Source organism: Neoarius graeffei, chromosome 20 (genome assembly GCF_027579695.1).
Source record: "Neoarius graeffei isolate fNeoGra1 chromosome 20, fNeoGra1.pri, whole genome shotgun sequence".
NCBI classification, from domain to species: Eukaryota; Metazoa; Chordata; class Actinopteri; order Siluriformes; family Ariidae; genus Neoarius; species Neoarius graeffei.
This window is the reverse complement of record NC_083588.1, coordinates 55,115,624-55,133,729: the sequence shown is the minus strand read 5'-3', so window position 1 is coordinate 55,133,729 and position 18,106 is coordinate 55,115,624. Positions and strand designations below refer to the sequence as shown.

At 40.5% G+C, this 18,106-nt stretch overlaps 1 protein-coding gene across 1 annotated transcript; it reads right to left on the bottom strand.

The window, feature by feature from the left end:
- Positions 1-5,993: 5,993 nt before the first annotated feature.
- Positions 5,994-17,902, bottom strand: LOC132869324 (C-type lectin domain family 4 member E). The gene is made up of 7 exons (XM_060902669.1): positions 17,835-17,902; positions 17,240-17,338; positions 16,526-16,588; positions 15,171-15,233; positions 14,937-15,064; positions 14,723-14,844; positions 5,994-6,175 (listed from the first exon to the last, which is right to left on the bottom strand). Exons 1-7 carry the CDS (start codon positions 17,884-17,886, stop codon positions 6,043-6,045), a joined length of 660 nt encoding a protein of 219 aa, XP_060758652.1. The 5' UTR covers positions 17,887-17,902; the 3' UTR covers positions 5,994-6,042.
- Between the last annotated feature and the right edge of the window lie 204 nt (positions 17,903-18,106).

The window sequence follows — 18,106 nt, the reverse complement described above, 5'->3', positions numbered from 1 at the left end:
GTTTTAGCTTCCACCAGGGGGCGCGCGAGACCGTTCAAGATAGGAAGTGCTGTATGTTTGTTGTAAATTATACAGGAGCAGAAAATCATGTTTTTTTTCTTTATTGTCATTAATTAAAATTCACTTCATGTCTTAATGATAGATGTCGTTTCTCTTTACTTAGTTGAGCGGTTCTTGACATATCATGGATTAGTACCACGACTATTTAGTGTCGGATCTCAAACTCATCAAGAAGGCATGAAACTAGTCCATTAATTCATTTTTTGATATCCAAATATTGGGATAACTAGATTTATAATACACAGGGCCAAATTACTCAATTCTGATTGGTCAATCAAGGAGGGCTTTTTTCCTTAACGGGGCCATATTTCTGAAATGCTATTGGCTAGTTCGTTGCTTGGTTACGGTTACAAAAATTAGCAAATTTTGTCAACAAAATGGCCGACTCTGCTGACTCAGCAATGCCGTGTTTCGCTATATTTGACGAAGAAATGATAAACCAATTGAAAGTTGCAAGCGAAAATGAAAATACCAAAAAAAGTATGAATTTTTGGCTTTCCGTGTTTAAGAAATGGGCCGCAGAAAGATAAATAAACGACTCTCTAGTGGCATATCGCAGGTTTTTTTGTGTCATGATGAAAGACGCTTTAGAAACTGATTCAGACATGCAAGATAGTCTTGCGCCCTGATTGGTTCAGAAAACGTGACAAATGTTGTGAACTCAAACTCATTAAGAAGGCATGAAACTAGTCCACTAATTATCTCATCTCATCTCATCTCATTATCTCTAGCCACTTTATCCTTCTACAGGGTCGCAGGCAAGCTGGAGCCTATCCCAGCTGACTACGGGCGAAAGGCGGGGTACACCCTGGACAAGTCGCCAGGTCATCACAGGGCTGACACATAGACACAGACAACCATTCACACTCACATTCGCACCTATGGTCAATCTGGAGCCACCAATTAACCTAACCTGCATGTCTTTGGACTGTAGAGGAAACCCACACAGACACGGGGAGAACATGCAAACTCCACACAGAAAGGCCCTCATCAGTCACTGCGCTCAAACCCAGAATTTTCTTGCTGTGAAACGATAGTGCTAACCACTACACCACTGTGCCGCCCAAACAACGACATAAACAAATGAACAAACAAACAAACAAATAACACTTCAAGGTTAAAAAAATTCATATCATAATCATTTGGCGTTTGTAAAAACCGAACTCAAATAGCAAGTTTGTTGGTTGACAGTTTTTATTCCGACAAGTCAGTTTATTTGTATAGCGCTTTTAACAAAAGACGTTGTCGCAAAGCAGCTTGACAGAAAAATAAAGACTTTAAACACAAGTTAATTTTATCTCCCATAAATGTAATTATCCCTGATGAGCAAGCCTGGGGCGACAGTGGCAAGGAAAACTCATCTCATTCTCATCTCATTATCTCTAGCCGCTTTATCCTGTTCTACAGGGTCGCAGGCAAGCTGGAGCCTATCCCAGCTGACTACGGGCGAAAGGCGGGGTTCACCCTGGACAAGTCGCCAGGTCATCACAGGGCTGACACATAGACACAGACAACCATTCACACTCACATTCACACCTACGGTCAATTTAGAGTCACCAGTTAACCTAACCTGCATGTCTTTGGGGGAAAACCGGAGCACCCCGAGGAAACCCACGCGGACACGAGAAGAACATGCAAACTCCACACAGAAAGGCCCTCGCCGGCCACGGGGCTCGAACCCGGACTTTCTTGCTGTGAGGCGACAGCACTAACCACTACACCACCGTGCCGCCGCAAGGAAAACTCCCTCAGATGATATGAGGAAGAAACCTTAAGAGGAACCAGACTCAAAAGGGAACCCATCCTCATCTCATCTGGGTGAGAACAGAGTGCGTGATTATAAATAACTCGCTTCTATAACAGTGTCCTTTATAGTCACAAAGTATTATTGCATAACCAGGAAATGCATTATAGTTTTAATTTGTCTCCCAACATTAAATGGAACTGGAAATGTTTAGCTAAAATGATGATAATAGATCATTCTCCAACTAACGATGTAAAATGTGTTACTGCATCTCATGTTCCCTGTAGTGATATAAAACCTTTGGTATAAAATATTTACCTTATTTCATGTGTACATTATTTAATATTGCTGTTTTTTGTGTTTTCATTTTATAAGGAGCTACGTACTTTTATCCTCTGTGGTAGACAATTGATTTTTATCGAGATGGATATCTACTTGTATTAGATCGTTATCTACAACCCTTGGGTATTATAAACAAACAATAAAAATGAACTCTGATTCACCTTTTTCAGATGGTGGCGAGATAAAACGTTGTGTGTTCATTAGTGGTTTATGGACCGTAGCAGCACATGCAAATCACAGAGGCAACCTTTGTTCTGTTTTTATCTGCATCTGAGTTTCTTTGCATTTGCAACTCGAAGTTTCAACTTGGTTAAGCCTCATCCTTCCTCTTGGTATGCATGCGAGGAAAAAAAATACTTCCGAAACATGTCTGTCTGGCCTTTAACTCCTCTTACCAGCAACATCAGAGCACTGCAAGTAGTTTAAGGTAAACAAAAGCTCCCCAGGCCAATCTGTGCTTTATCAGAAAGACCTTATATTGAAGAGAATTCACTGCAAGCTGTTCTTATATTCAACATAAATATTTAAAATGTACTGTATGTAAATGCAAATATATAAAAAATTATTCAAAGTATTTACGTCCAGATAGTATGGATAAAAAGAAACAAACATGATTTCGATACAAACCTCTGCCTTATATAAGAACAGAATACATGATATCATCTTCTACAGTTCTTCATCTGCTGTGAGCGACTTAATTTCATCAGTTCACAAACATTTTTATTATTTGAGCACATTTAAAAGTAGCATTTTTTTTTTTTACTTTCACATTTTTGACCCATTATCTATACCTTCACTGAAGTATAATTTTTCCAGCCTTGATAAATTAAACAAACAAACCCATACAGTCACCGTCCACTTTGTTAGGAACACCTATACACCTGTTCACTCTTGTGACGGCAGCACATTATTCTATCCACATTCACTGGATATGAGCAATCACGTGCTCTGATTGGCCACTCTACAACCCCAATTCCAAAAAAGTTGGGACAAAGTACAAATTGTAAATAAAAACGGAATGCAATAATTTACAAATCTCAAAAACTGATATTGTATTCACAATAGAACATAGACAACATATCAAATGTCGAAAGTGAGACATTTTGAAATTTCATGCCAAATATTGGCTCATTTGAAATTTCATGACAGCAACACATCTCAAAAAAGTTGGGACAGGGGCAATAAGAGGTACAAAAGGTACAAAAAAGGAACAGCTGGAGGACCAAATTGCAACTCATTAGGTCAATTGGCAACAGGTCATTAACATGACTGGGTATAAAAAGAGCATCTTGGAGTGGCAGCGGCTCTCAGAAGTAAAGATGGGAAGAGGATCACCAATCCCCCTAATTCTGCGCCGACAAATAGTGGAGCAATATCAGAAAGGAGTTCGACAGTGTAAAATTGCAAAGAGTTTGAACATATCATCATCTACAGTGCATAATATCATCAAAAGATTCAGAGAATCTGGAAGAATCTCTGTGTGTAAGGGTCAAGGCCGGAAAACCATACTGGGTGCCCATGATCTTCGGGCCCTTAGACGGCACTGCATCACATACAGGCATGCTTCTGTATTGGAAATCACAAAATGGGCTCAGGAATATTTCCAGAGAACATTATCTGTGAGCACAATTCACCGTGCCATCCGCCATTGCCAGCTAAAACTCTATAGTTCAAAGAAGAGGCCGTATCTAAACATGATCCAGAAGCGCAGACGTCTTCTCTGGGCCAAGGCTCATTTAAAATGGACTGTGACAAAGTGGAAAACTGTTCTGTGGTCAGACGAATCAAAATTTGAAGTTCTTTATGGAAATCAGGGACGCCGTGTCATTCGGACTAAAGAGGAGAAGGACGACCCAAGTTGTTATCAGCGCTCAGTTCACAAGCCTGCATCTCTGATGGTATGGGGTTGCATTAGTGCGTGTGGCATGGGCAGCTTACACATCTGGAAAGACACCATCAATGCTGAAAGGTATATCCAGGTTCTAGAGCAACATATGCTCCCATCCAGACGACGTCTCTTTCAGGGAAGACCCTGCATTTTCCAACATGACAATGCCAAACCACATACTGCATCAATTACAGCATCATGGCTGCGTAGAAGAAGGGTCCGGGTACTGAACTGGCCAGGCTGCAGTCCAGATCTTTCACCCATAGAAAACATTTGGCGCATCATAAAACGGAAGATACGACAAAAAAGACCTAAGACAGTTGAGCAACTAGAATCCTACATTAGACAAGAATGGGTTAACATTCCTATCCCTAAACTTGAGCAACTTGTCTCCTTAGTCCCCAGACATTTACAGACTGTTGTAAAGAGAAGAGGGAATGTCTCACAGTGGTAAACATGGCTTTGTCCCAACTTTGAGATGTGTTGTCATCATGAAATTTAAAATCACCTAATTTTTCTCTTTAAATGATACATTTTCTCAGTTTAAACATTTGATATGTCATCTATGTTCTATTCTGAATAAAATATGGAATTTTGAAACTTCCATATCATTGCATTCCGTTTTTATTTACAATTTGTACTTTGTCCCAACTTTTTTGGAATCGGGGTTGTACTACTAGGCTATCAGCTCATATACCATGAGTAGGGAAAATGACGGAGTGCATCAAGTCAGATAGATCACTTTGTTCTCAAGTATTTAAAAGAAACAGAAATAGCTAAAATCAAACAGTTCCCCACTCCCAATATATCCTGTTCCACACTCTAGCCCAGTTGGTAGCAGTAATGCACCTTTAAGTTAGTTTGCCAACCACAAAAAAATAAAAAAATAAAAAACCCTAAAGAACAACAACAAAAAGTTACGGCGCGTGAACCAACTGCGGACGAAATAAAAACTAATCGAAAACAAAACCCTCAAAAAAATACAAAAAGCAACAAAATATAGAATAAAAGTATTTCATGGTAAAGAATATCTTTTTATTTTTCAATAATTATTACAGCATTTTTCACAAATTGCTCCTGTTATTTCGCCAGTTTGTTTACATTCTAAGTGGAAATTATTTTGTCGGACGTTTTGTATAAAAAGTTTTTATTTACCGAATTTGCAAAAAAAAAAATGCTCTGTTTCTCAAAATTCAGTGAACGTGGATAGAATAAAACAGTTATTCCATTCAACCTCGTCGTACATGGCTTATAGCCAACTTGGCGCTATGCACCTCGTTGGCTGTCAGCTCATGTACGACTCGATTTCGTGGAATAACTGTTAAATATCATACAGATACAAGTCGAGAGCTTCAGTTCATGTTCACATGAGCCATTAGAATTGAAAAAAAATTACTTTCAGCGACTCTGACCATGGCACAATTGTAGCCGGGCAGCAGTTCTTTCAGTTCTTCTTCTGCTTCCAGTTCTTCTTCGATTATACATCATCTACACAAAATATCCCATAATATTGAAGTAGGGTTTTGCAAAATTATCATTTTATATTAAAAATATTATTTTATTACTATGCAAAGTTGTGACTCCATAAGTATTCATGCACACTACCATGAAACTCCATAACTAGTTCTTCTGGAAAGAGACGGAATATGAAAAGCATCAGTTTTTAGCATTTGAAACACATCATTAGAAAATTTAGCTCATGTGGAATAACAGAGACTAGCTCTTTTGGTGTCAAATATTTCAGGCCACAAGAAAGTTTTAAATTCAGAACCTAGTTACAGGTTCTGGTTTTGTTTGGTAGGCTGGATTAGAACAGATCCCGGGCATGGAAATATTTGGTTCAGAATCACTTTATTGATCTCCGAGGGTCATACTACAGCTGCTCTTGCTGTAAAATAGAACTATACCATGTCCATGTCACATACTGTAAGAAGCCATACTAGAATATCCATGGAGAGAGAGAAAAAAAAAAGCTTTTGTGAAATTTGTATCAGAAGTTGCAGGGAGTTCAGGGAGTACAAATGATCTCGCAGATCCTCCTTTCTGATGTTGAACAGGACAGATCCACCCACTGCCCATCGTAATAACCCACACAGTCTTCTCTCACTGATACGCTGTTCTCTGACGCAACCGTCCACCACCTTAAAGAAAACAAATTCACACGCAGCAATTTCACATCGATACGATATCAACTTTTGTAAGCTGTTGAAAATCTAGAACTAAAGGTCAAAACATGTTTCAGCATGAGAATACCTCTGTGCACAAAACGAGGGCCATGAAGACATAGTTCGCCAAGGCTGATGTAGAAGAACCTGAGTGTCCTGCACAGAGCCCTGACCTGCGATGATCTGGAATCATGAGGTATTCCTACTCCAGCACTAAACACTCTTGTTTCACACCACATTCCAAATCCGAGTAGAAACCCTTCCCAGAAGACTGTTATGGAGGTGTTCTAGCATAACCAGGGATGGACTCCATATGGTTTTGGAATGGGATGTTCACCAAGGATGTCTGTCTAAGGGTCACATGATTTTGACCATATAGTGTATATTTGTGATGGGTGGGAGTGGGAAAAGCCTTCAAGCCATGTAATTAGTCACACCTAATCAGGAACACGGGTAGAAACGGAGTTTAGCGAGTCACCTGACGTTCAATTGTCTCACGTGAGGAGGAAATGCAGGTAGATTAGTCTAGCCTGTAACACGGGCCCACTCTTTGTCTGAAACCTAACAGCGCAGCAGTGGTGAGAGCATTGTTGGCGTGCAGCGTTTGCCGGCGGTGATGTAACATAGAGCGGGTAAGGGAAACATCTTTTAACACAGTTTATGCTACGTTAATCAACACAGAACGCAGGCTTACTAGTGTTTATCTACCTTGCAGTATTCAAGCAAGTTCGGCTGTTTTCCTGGCCTGTGATAGCAGTCCCTAGTAACAACATAGCACCAAAGGTATCAAAACATGTCCACTGCTGCTCATAATACTTAGTGGAGCTCATTTGTTAATCATGAGCATTTTAACTTGTAGTTCCCTGACCCATGCGACATCTCATCTCATTATCTCTAGCCGCTTTATCCTGTTCTACAGGGTCGCAGGCAAGCTGGAGCCTATCCCAGCTGACTATGGGCGAAAGGCGGGGTACACCCTGGACAAGTCGCCAGATCATCACAGGGCTGACACATAGACACAGACAACCATTCACACCTACAGTCAATTTAGAGTCACCAGTTAACCTAACCTGCATGTCTTTGGACTATGGGGGAAACCGGCGCACCCGGAGGAAACCCACACGGACAGAACATGCAAACTCTGCACAGAAAGGCCCTCGCCGGCCACGGGGCTCGAACCCGGACCTTCTTGCTGTGAGGCGACAGCGCTAACCACTACACCACCGTGCCGCCCCCCCACACGACATCTAAGTGAAAAAGGATAGTCTACTGGTATGTGTAGTGGGGATTGGAAGAAGGTAAATGTTATGTCTTAATAAAGTCTAACTATTTGAACAGAAATGGGAAATGTATGTATGTTACAGTAGTATGAATGTCACGGTAGTGAACATGCAATTGTTGTTTTGTAGTTAATCATGGCAAAGACTGTTCCTGCCTGTATGGTATGACGCCAGCGCAACAGTAACAGGAGCCTATACATAGTTTTCACTGACGTCACGGCATTCCGGGGAACGCCCTCCAGCCGCCATCTTGTGGGGCAAACAAAACGGACCATCGCCATTACCGGCTACGTTATCTCGGACGAATTTATGAAGTTATATAGTCCGTTTTCTAAAATAAAGATCAATGTCGGCAAAATCAAGCAAACAGAAGTATATAGATACATTAGACGACATCTCATGACAACGGTATGTAGCCAAACTGGCCTTGATTGGGGGAATTGACCCCTATGAAGTGGACAAAGATGCATTTTCAAGTGACTATGCAGGGCTGCCAAAGCCTGAAACTGCCAAAGCCTGAAACTGACTTCATCAAACTTTAAAGGCTGTCTGATATATACAACTTTATATATTCTACAGCGCTCCTTTTGGCGGATGCCGCCTTTTTCACGGCTGAATCACGCAGATCCGATTTTTTTTTTTAGGGGGGGCTGCGCAAATGTGCGCAGCTTTCCGATTTAAACTGTTTTTTTCTCATCCTTATACTTCCTATGTTTCATGGACTGTAACGGATTTGCTTATTTAGTAATTTTAATACAGAATTTACTTTGAAATTATAATCAGACACTCCAACACCCCCCCTAAAAAAAAAAATCAGATCTGCGTGATTCAGCCGTGAAAAAGGCAGCATCCGCCAAAAGGCGCGTTGTTTGCATCCCTCGTTGATTAAACACAAATCAAATCATACAGAATAGACCTAAAATGTTTTCCAAAAACAAACTTAAACACAATTGATTGTTTATTTATAAATGGTAAGTTGTTTAAAATGATCGGAGCAGACTTTGCAGGGTTTGGAAGGCTGATAATCCTTGCGGTTGATTCTCGCAAGCCATAGATTTCTCCTTTGTATGCTGAGTTTCTTTGTTTGCTCGCCTTCGTGCTCCCGTACAGTGGGAATTCCATAAAAGCTCCGCTTGACGTCATCATCTGACCTATTACGACAGCCGTGAATACAACAGGTGTGCACCATTGCTAGCTTTAAATAGCCTGCTTGGGTTCTTTTGAAGACTTTGTACTCGCGCGTTACAATGTGTGCTCAGTGACCTGTACGGTAAGCTTGACCCACAAGATGGCCGCCACTAGGGAATCCCCGACTCTGTGACGTCATGTGAAAACTATGTATTGTAGCCACTGTTTTTCCCATTGTAAAGTTTACTTTAAAAGCTAATGTGGGCCTGTTTAATGCCCTTTAGGGTAGTCTAACCGCCATCAGCATAAGGCCCACAGTGAAATGCCTCGTCATAGTGTGTTGTAAGCGTGTGTAAAACCACCTCCACTTTTGTTTAGCTTATTTGTTTATTTCTTTATTCGGCGAGGTTTATTCCCTTTTCCCACTTTTGTCAGCCGGGGCGGGGAAGCACAAGGAGTTGTGAGGGCTTATTCCTAGCTTATGCCATTCGGGCTTGGCGAGTGTGCTGGTCATACAATGCTTGTGTGGTGTGGTGCTATGAAGTTTTGTGTGTGTGTGTGTGTGGTGAACTAGCATAATATCCCCGCCACTTGGGCTTGGTGCATATGCTGGTCGTACAAGCCTGGGTGGTGGGTGAGTTTGTTGATGTACTGTGACCCTCGGGATGAGTGTAGTGGATTCAAACTGACTATAGCACTGAAGTGATATAGTATACTTGTTGTCTGAGTGTGGTGCATCGTTATCTTAGTTATAGTGCTTACTGGTGTAGTACATTTGCTGCCTGAGTGTGGTGTATTGCTGAGTTGAATACAGTAGTTTAGCAGTGTAGTGTATGATCTTGCTGCGTCCCTGTGGGCTTTCTTCTCCAGCTGGCTCCTTTTGTCTTCTTCCCCCTCGCCTTTTATAGCCTATTGTGTGTGCCCTTGTTAGGGGTGATTCCTCTTGTTTTGTGTATTTGAATGATTTGTTTCTTGTTTTTTTATAAGGTAATTCATACCAACAGTGGGGCTTTGGCCCGTTGCAGTGTTCTTGATAACATCCTGTGGTTCGTTGCTTAACTAAAAAAAAAAACTAGATAGAACTCGATGCCAACGGTGTTGATGGTGATGCCTCCGCCTGGTAGACTACACGCCTTATTAAGTTGTGATTTGGGGATGGACATTTGACCTCACAGTAATCTTGACCTGGTGAAATTACTGGAGACATTGTGTTCACAAGGTTTTCGGACAGACGTTTGACCTCACCGTGACCTTAGACCTTTTGATCTCAAAATCTAATCAGTTTATCTTTGTCCCCAAATGCACAAATGGTGAAAGTTTGGTGAAATTCCTTTCATTCCCCTTGGAGATATTGTGTTCACAAGGTTTTCCGTCAGACAATTGACTTCACAGTGACCTTGACCTTCGACCTTTTGATCTCAAAATCTAATCAGTTCATGTTTGTCTCAAAGCGCACGAATGGTGAAAGTTTGGTGAAATTCCTTTCATTAGCCTTTGAGATATCGTGTTCACAAAGTTTCGGGATGGATGCACACGGATAGAAATTTGACCTCACAGTGACCTTGACCTTAGACCTTTTGATCTCAAAATCTAATCAGTTTATCTTTGTCCCCAAATGCACAAATGGTGAAAGTTTGGTGAAATTCCTTTCATCTGCCTTGGAGATATTGTGTTCACAAGGTTTGCAGACAGACATTTGACCTCACAGTGACCTTGACCTTAGACCTTTTGATCTCAAAATCTAATCAGTTCATGTTTGTCCCAAAGCGCACAAATGGTGAAAGTTTGGTGAAATTCCTTTCATTAGCCTTTGAGATATCGCGTTCACAAGGTTTGGGGACGGATGCACGCAAGGACGGACGCACGCATGGACAGATGGACAACCCAAAAACATAATGCCTCCTGCACCTTATGGTGGCGGAGGCATAAAAAAAAGATATCATTAAAGTTTTTTATTTTTGTACACAGCCTATTGCTTTATTCATTCAGTTGAATAGCCATAGTGGGGGGATAGTGAGTCTTTGTACTCATTGGTTCAATTGATTCTGAACTAGGATAAACGTAAGGTTGTTCAGGTTACATTTTTAACAGTTATTCCATGAAACCGAGTCGTACGTCAGCTGAGTTGGCTATACAGCATGTACGACGAGATTGAGTGGAATAACTATGAATCCACATTCACTGAATTTTGAGAAAGAGCATTTTTATTTTTGAAAATTCGATAAATAAACAAACAAACAAACAAACAAACAAACAAACAAAGAATCTGGTTTCCTTTTACTTCCATCCAAAAACAGTGCTGTCTGTTATTACCTCCACCAAGGAGGTTATGTTTTCGGTAGCGTTGGTTTGTTTGTTAGCAACATTACGGAAAAAACTATGAACGGATTGCTCTGAAATTTTTTCCAGAGGTGTGACTGGGCACAAGTAACACTCCATTAAATTTTGGCGGTGGTCCGGATCACCTTCTGGATCCCGGATTTTTTTAAAGGATTCTTGGCGGAGGTCTGCGCTCTCCGAGTGCTTTTCTAGTTTGTAATAGTTTAGGGACCTGCACTGCAGCGTTATTAATGTTTCTGATCCACCCTGTGTGACGTGAAGCTCTGTGTTGCGTGCAGGAGACTCATTTCTGTTACACGGTGGAGAACCAGACAGCCGGGCTTATCCAGGAGGAAGAGGAGGAGAACGTGGACTATGGCAGCAACAGGAGCCCCATCCCTCCCCCCACTAAAAAAAATCATCCTGTTACTTGACCACTCTGACGTACTGTAATGCTGCTACAAACAAAAGTGCAATCTGAAATCTGGCAAGACGAGAGCTCACCGATATTAACTGACAGCCCCTGGAAATTCCCCCTTTTCTCCATCTATCATTTATTATTCTCATCGTCTATGTACTTGCTTTGTATCCTTTTTTTCTTTTGCTTGAAAGATGTGCTGATGCGGTGCCCTCGCTCGTTCTTAAGGTACAGTGGTGCTTGAAAGTTTGTGTCTTATAACCATTAGTGGTGCTGTTGTGTTTGGGTCCACAAAAACCCAAAATCATTTTCTTTAAGACATTTGCTAACAGATAGTCTGATGTACAGTGGTGCTTGAAAGTTTGTGAACCCTTTAGAATTTTCTATATTTCTGCATAAATATGACCTAAAACATCATCAGATTTTCACACAAGTCCTAAAAGTATATAAAGAGAACCCAGTTAAACAAATGAGATAAAAATATTATACTTGGTCATTTATTTATTGAGGGAAATAATCCAATATTACATATCTGTGAGTGGCAAAAGTATGTGAACCTCTAGGATTAGCAGTTAATTTGAAGGTGAAATTAGAGTCAGGTGTTTTCAATCAATGGCATGACAATCAGGTGTGAGTGGGCGCCCTGTTTTATTTAAAGAACAGGGATCTATCAAAGTCTGATCTTCACAACACATGCTTGTGGAAGTGTATCATGGCACAGACAAAGGAGATTTCTGAGGACCTCAAAAAAAGCGTTGTTGATGCTCATCAGGCTGGAAAAGGTTACAAAACCATCTCTAAAGAGTTTGGACTCCACCAATCCACAGTCAGACAGATTGTGTACAAATGGAGGAGATTCAAGACCATTGTTACCCTCCCCAGGAGTGGTCAACCAACAAAGATCACTCCAAGAGCAAGGCGTGTAATAGTCGGCGAGGTCACACAAAGGACCCCAGGGTAACTTCTAAGCAACTGAAGGCCTCTCTCACATTGGCTAATGTTAATGTTCATGAGTCCACCATCAGGAGAACACCGAACAACAATGGTGTGCATGGCAGGGTTGCAAGGAGAAAGTTACTGCTCTCCAAAAAGAACATTGCTGCTCATCTGTAGTTTGCTAAAGATCACATGGACAAGCCAAAAGGCTATTGGAAATAATGTTTTGTGGTTGGATGAGACCAAAAAAAACTTTTTGGTATCATTAAGAAGTATGTTTGGAGAAAGGAAAATACTGCATTCCAGCATAAGAACCTTATCCCATCTGTGAAACATGGTGGTGGTAGTATCATGATTTGGGCCTGTTTTGCTGCATCTGGGCCAGGACAGCTTGCCATCATTGATGGAACAATAAATTCTGAATTATACCAGCGAATTCTAAAGGAAAATGTCAGGACATCTGTCCATGAACTGAATCTCAAGAGAAGGTGGGTCATGCAGCAAGACAATGACCCTAAGCACACAAGTCATTCTACCAAAGAATGGTTAAAGAAGAATAAAGTTAATGTTTTGGAATGGCCAAGTCAAAGTCCTGACCTTAATCCACTTGAAATGTTGTGGAAGAACCTGAAGCGAGCAGTTCATGTGAGGAAACCCACCAACATCCCAGAGTTGAAGCTGTTCTGTACGGAGGAATGGGCTAAAATTCCTCCAAGCCGGTGTGCAGGACTGATCAACAGTTACCGCAAACGTTTAGTTGCAGTTATTGCTGCACAAGGGGGTCACACCAGATACTGAAAGCAAAGGTTCACATACTTTTGCCACTCACAGATATGTAATATTGGATTATTTCCCTCAATAAATAAATGACCAAGTATAATATTTTTATCTCGTTTGTTTAACTGGGTTCTCTTTATCTACTTTTAGGACTTGTGTGAAAATCTGATGATGTTTTCGGTCATATTTATGTAGAAATATAGAAAATTCTAAAGGGTTCACAAACTTTCAAGCACCACTGTATATGTTTTGTTAAAGTGAAAAAAAACCCACACCCTTTTTTAGGCTGAAAGAGAGCCAACGCATAAACCCTTAGGTTTATAATAATAATAATAATAATAATAATACTTTGAAACCGATTTTAAAAATCTTTCTTGGTCTTCTGTGCCAGTTAGCGTAGATGTTTTGAATAGATGCAGTCAAACCCATCATTGTAGAAACTGAAGAGTGCGAGAATTTTATAGGGCTATTGAATAGATTTTACAGGGCTACATTTAACAATTATTCCACAAAATCAAGTCGTACATGAGCTGATAGCTGACGAGGTGCATAGCACTAAGCTGGCTATAAGCTATGTACGACGAGATTGAGTGGAATAACGGTTTTATTCTATCCACATTCACTGGATTATGAGAAACGAAGCAATTTTATTTTTTGCAAATTCAATAATTAAAAACTTCACACAAAACATCCAACAAAATAATTTCCACTTCAGCAAACTTCCTAAAAACTTATCAGTGGCGGCACGAATTGACTTGAGCGTTGTTTTTTTGTAGAAAGTCCCGTGTTGCTGAGGTACAGAACAGCTTTAGACATTTATTTAATTCTTCCTCAGACATTTCAGTTCTGTAATTTTCAAACTTCTTTGACTTTTTGAACCAGTCTAAAAATTTTCAACAAATTTTAAATGCTTAAAGATGAAGAATATAAACAAACCGCTGAAATGACAGGAGCAATTTGTGAAAAATGCGATGATGATAATTCTTGGGGAAAAAAAAGATATGTTCTTACCATCAAATACTTTCATTCCTTTTTTTGTATTGTTTGGGGTTTTGTTTTCAAGTAGAGTTTTTATTTCATCCCGAGTTGGTTCAGCAACACGCTCCGCCATTTTGTTTTTCTCTACTCACAGTATATGAGCTGATAGCCTAGTAGTCGAGTAGCCAATCAGAGTGCTAGATTGCTCATATCCAGTGAATGTGGATAGAATAAAAAAAAGTGCATGAAGGCCTCATAAAAGCATCTCATCTCATCTCATTATCTCTAGCCGCTTTATCCTTCTACAGGGTCGCAGGCAAGCTGGAGCCTATCCCAGCTGACTACGGGCGAAAGGCGGGGTACACCCTGGACAAGTCGCCAGGTCATCACAGGGCTGACACATAGACACAGACAACCATTCACACTCACATTCACACCTACGGTCAATTTAGAGTCACCAGTTAACCTAACCTGCATGTCTTTGGACTGTGGGGGAAACCGGAGCACCCGGAGGAAACCCACGCGGACACGGGGAGAACATGCAAACTCCACACAGAAAGGCCCTCGCCGGCCCCGGGGCTCGAACCCAGGACCTTCTTGCTGTGAGGCGACAGCGCTAACCACTACACCACCGTGCCGCCCTCATAAAAGCATGCATTTAAAAATAAAAAAGAAAGAAAATCTTACGAGCAATTTTGCAGAAGAGGGGTTTCGTCCACCCATAGCCACGTGCCCTGCTTTTTAGCATTTCTCAGACCAATCCAGTGGAGAGAATTGCTAAACGTGTTCATTGCACCAACAAGGAACTTCTAAAAGCCAGAAAATTAAGCACATACAGATTATCAATATAAATATTGTATTATAAACATATTATACAGTTTTTCCAGTTCTTGCATCATACATGTTCCTCTTTACTGTTGATCACCACCAGGTCTCCCCCGAATTCCTGGCAGTTCTTTCTACTGGAAATCCAGTTCATTTCATCTTTAGGGAAAATGTAGAGTCTGTCTTTGTACTGTATTTGACGCTCTAGAGAAAGAGAGGAAGATATTGGATGACACTATATCTTACCACCGGCACTGTAGAACAGGATGGTGTATATAAAATTACTGATCGTGTCGGAAAGATTACACACCTCCAGCTGAGCATCTTCTGATCTGCTCACGTGAGGTGACTGTTGCATGGTTGATTTTACAGTCTAAAAAATTAATTCAACAAGCATCAAACATACATACATTCACTGGAAAGAAATAGTCTACTAAACTAGATAGGTTTACTATATTGCAGCATTAAACGATCAGTAATATGGTGAAACTTTCTGTAAAAAGACTAATTTTTACAAACAGTGTCTTTGTAACAGTCAGAGGTACGGTAAAGCTGTTCTTTTAAAATTTGTGCTTGCACTTTTTCTTTGGCAACTAAACTTCAAGACAGAGTGAAAAAAAGAGCCTGATGAAGCAAAGACTATTTTATAACAGCTATAAGCAGTAAGTGAGGTTTTGCGGATATTTAACGTAACTACAGTGTCTTGCAAAAGTATTCATCCCCTTTGGTGTTTGTCCTGTTTTATCGCATTACAAGCTGTTGGAAACCTGTTCGAGGAAAACCTGTTGAGTCAGCCAGAGGTTTGAGACTGGGACAAAGGTTCACATTCCAGCAGGGCAATGACCCTAAACATACTGTACTGCTAAAGCTACACTGGAGTGGTTTAAAGGGAAACATATTTAAACGTCTTGGAATGGCCTAATCAAATCCCAGACCTCAAGCCAATTGAGAATCTGTGGCATAACTTGAAGATTGCTGTACACCAACGCAACCCATCTAAGTTGAAGGGGGTCGGAGCAGTTTTGTCTCGAGGAATGGGCAAAAATCCCAGTGGCTAGATGGGCTAAGCTAATAGAGACGTACTCCAAGAGACTTGCAGCTGTAATTGCAGCAAAAGATGGCTCCACGAAGTATTGACTTTGGGGGGTGAATATCTATGCACATTCCAGATTCCCCCCCCATCTTAATTATTGTTTGTGGTACAATAAACAATTTGTACCTTTAAATTGGTAGGCATGTTGTGTAAATCGAATGGTACTAACCCCACAAAAATCCATTTTAATTCCAGCTTGTAATGCGACAAAACAGGACAAACACCAAGGGGGATGAATACTTTTGCAAGACACCGTATAAATGGATAAAAAGTAAGCACTTTCCAAGGAAAATAATTATCGTCAGGGTGGAAACAGCATCTCCGCTTAATGTTATACCTTATTACACCACCCTGTCATTGATTAATTTCCTAGAACAGTGCACCCCATCCAATAAAGTGATGATTCTTTGGCTAACTAAATTAATTTCTTCTTATCCTGTGCTTTAAAAAGGCAGATATTTTAGTTTTATGTGTGATAATTATACGGGCTGTGTGGGATTAAATCAAGTTTCGATTACATATTAGGGCTGACAGAAGTATTAAAAGATATGACAGAGTGTTCTTCAGCATACCTTCAGCTGAGTACTTCCTGGCCTGCTCAGATAAAGTGTCTGAGGCCCACTTGAGTTTAACATCTTTAAAAAAAATAATAAAATAAGTAAAAAAAAAAAAAAAAGAGTGATGCAAACATTTTAAAGCAGCCCCAGTGAGATAGAAATTCTACTGTGATGAATACTGAGTGTATTATGGTTCTATGTGATCTACTCCAAAGTATATGTCCAAAAGTATGTGGACACCTGACCCTGCCACTCATGTGCACGCTTGTCGAGCCTCCAGTTCCAAAACCATGGGTATTACTATGGAGTTGGTTCCCCCTGTACGGTTATAACCACCTCCACTCTTTGGGGAAGACTTTCCACTAGATTTTAGAAAGTGACTGTGGGGATTTGCACCCAAGTTCTTCAGTGAGGTTAAGATCAGGTCTCTGTACAGTACAGTTTCTTCCAAAGCAAGTTTGGCAAATTGTGTCTATGTGGCTTGCTTTGCGCACAGGGGCATTGTCATGCTGGAACAGGTTTTAGCTTAACCCCTTAGCTCCAATGAAGGGAAAATCTTACCGTTACAGTATGCAAAGACATTATAGGCCATTCATTTTATGCTTTCGACTTTGTCGCAACAGTTTGGGGAAGGAGCACATATGGGTGTAATGGTCAGGCGTCCACATACTTTTGGTTATAGTATGCAAACAGCTTGTTTGACCATGAACTAGATTCAAAAGCACTTACAAAAATAGGCCAGAAGAGCATTGGCTATCAGGGACAGGACGAGGAGAACAGAGCACGAGATCACCACACAGTAAATGCATCTTTTACCACTTCCTGGACCTTCATTTACAAAGCACAGTGGTTTCAGCAGATGGAGAGAGTGTACAGTACGATGCATTCATGTATCACATATCTGGTGCAAATCACCTTTTAAGACAGGACAGAGAGCTTTGTTGAAAGAGAAACATCACAAATTGGTTTGAAGATTAAAATGGCCTTGTTTTATCCAGACTTAAAAGGTGGTACTTGCTTCGTGACACACGACTTAAGTACGGAGGGATTTCAAAATCAAGGTCAGGGTAGTTGAACAAATGAAGAAACATTTACACATTTTGAGAAGCCAACCACAGCAAGTTTCAATTGTCTAAATAAATAAAAATTTACGTTGCAAGATTTAACATTTGAAAAACATACACATCATATTCAATTCTAGCTACATTCTAGAAAAAATATTACTGCATCTCTGTTGTAATTATTCTCAAAAGTGAAATTTTGCTCAATCTTTATAGATTTATGGAAGACATTTTGGAAATAAAATTGCATCCTGAACACTCACCTCTCGTAGAGGTTGCAGTAACATTGCAGTAGATTTGCTTATTGCGCTTCATGGTTCAGAGGAAAGAGACAGCAAAGAGATTTTGAACGTTTGTTTCAGAATAAATGTATTGGCAGTCAGGAGGATCGGATGTGCAACACCCATGTCATTTCCTTTTCTCTTTACTTTTACTGCATCTACAGTTGTGGTCAGACGTTTACATACACTCATCATGGACATGGATGTCATGGCAATATCAGGTGCGTAATGATCTCCTTGAACTGTTCTTTTGT

What these genes read in the sequence shown, in the direction of transcription:
- LOC132869324 (XM_060902669.1), bottom strand. Translation starts at nt 17,886, where the DNA reads ATGAAGCGCAATAAGCAAATCTACTGCAATGTTACTGCAACCTCTACG. An exon ending in TGCTCTTCTGGCCTATTTTT is followed by an intron (nt 16,589 to 17,239) that starts GTAAGTGCTTTT and finishes TTTTTTTTAAAG; the next exon opens with ATGTTAAACTCAAGTGGGCC. An exon ending in CAGAAGATGCTCAGCTGGAG is followed by an intron (nt 15,065 to 15,170) that starts GTGTGTAATCTT and finishes CTCTTTCTCTAG; the next exon opens with AGCGTCAAATACAGTACAAA.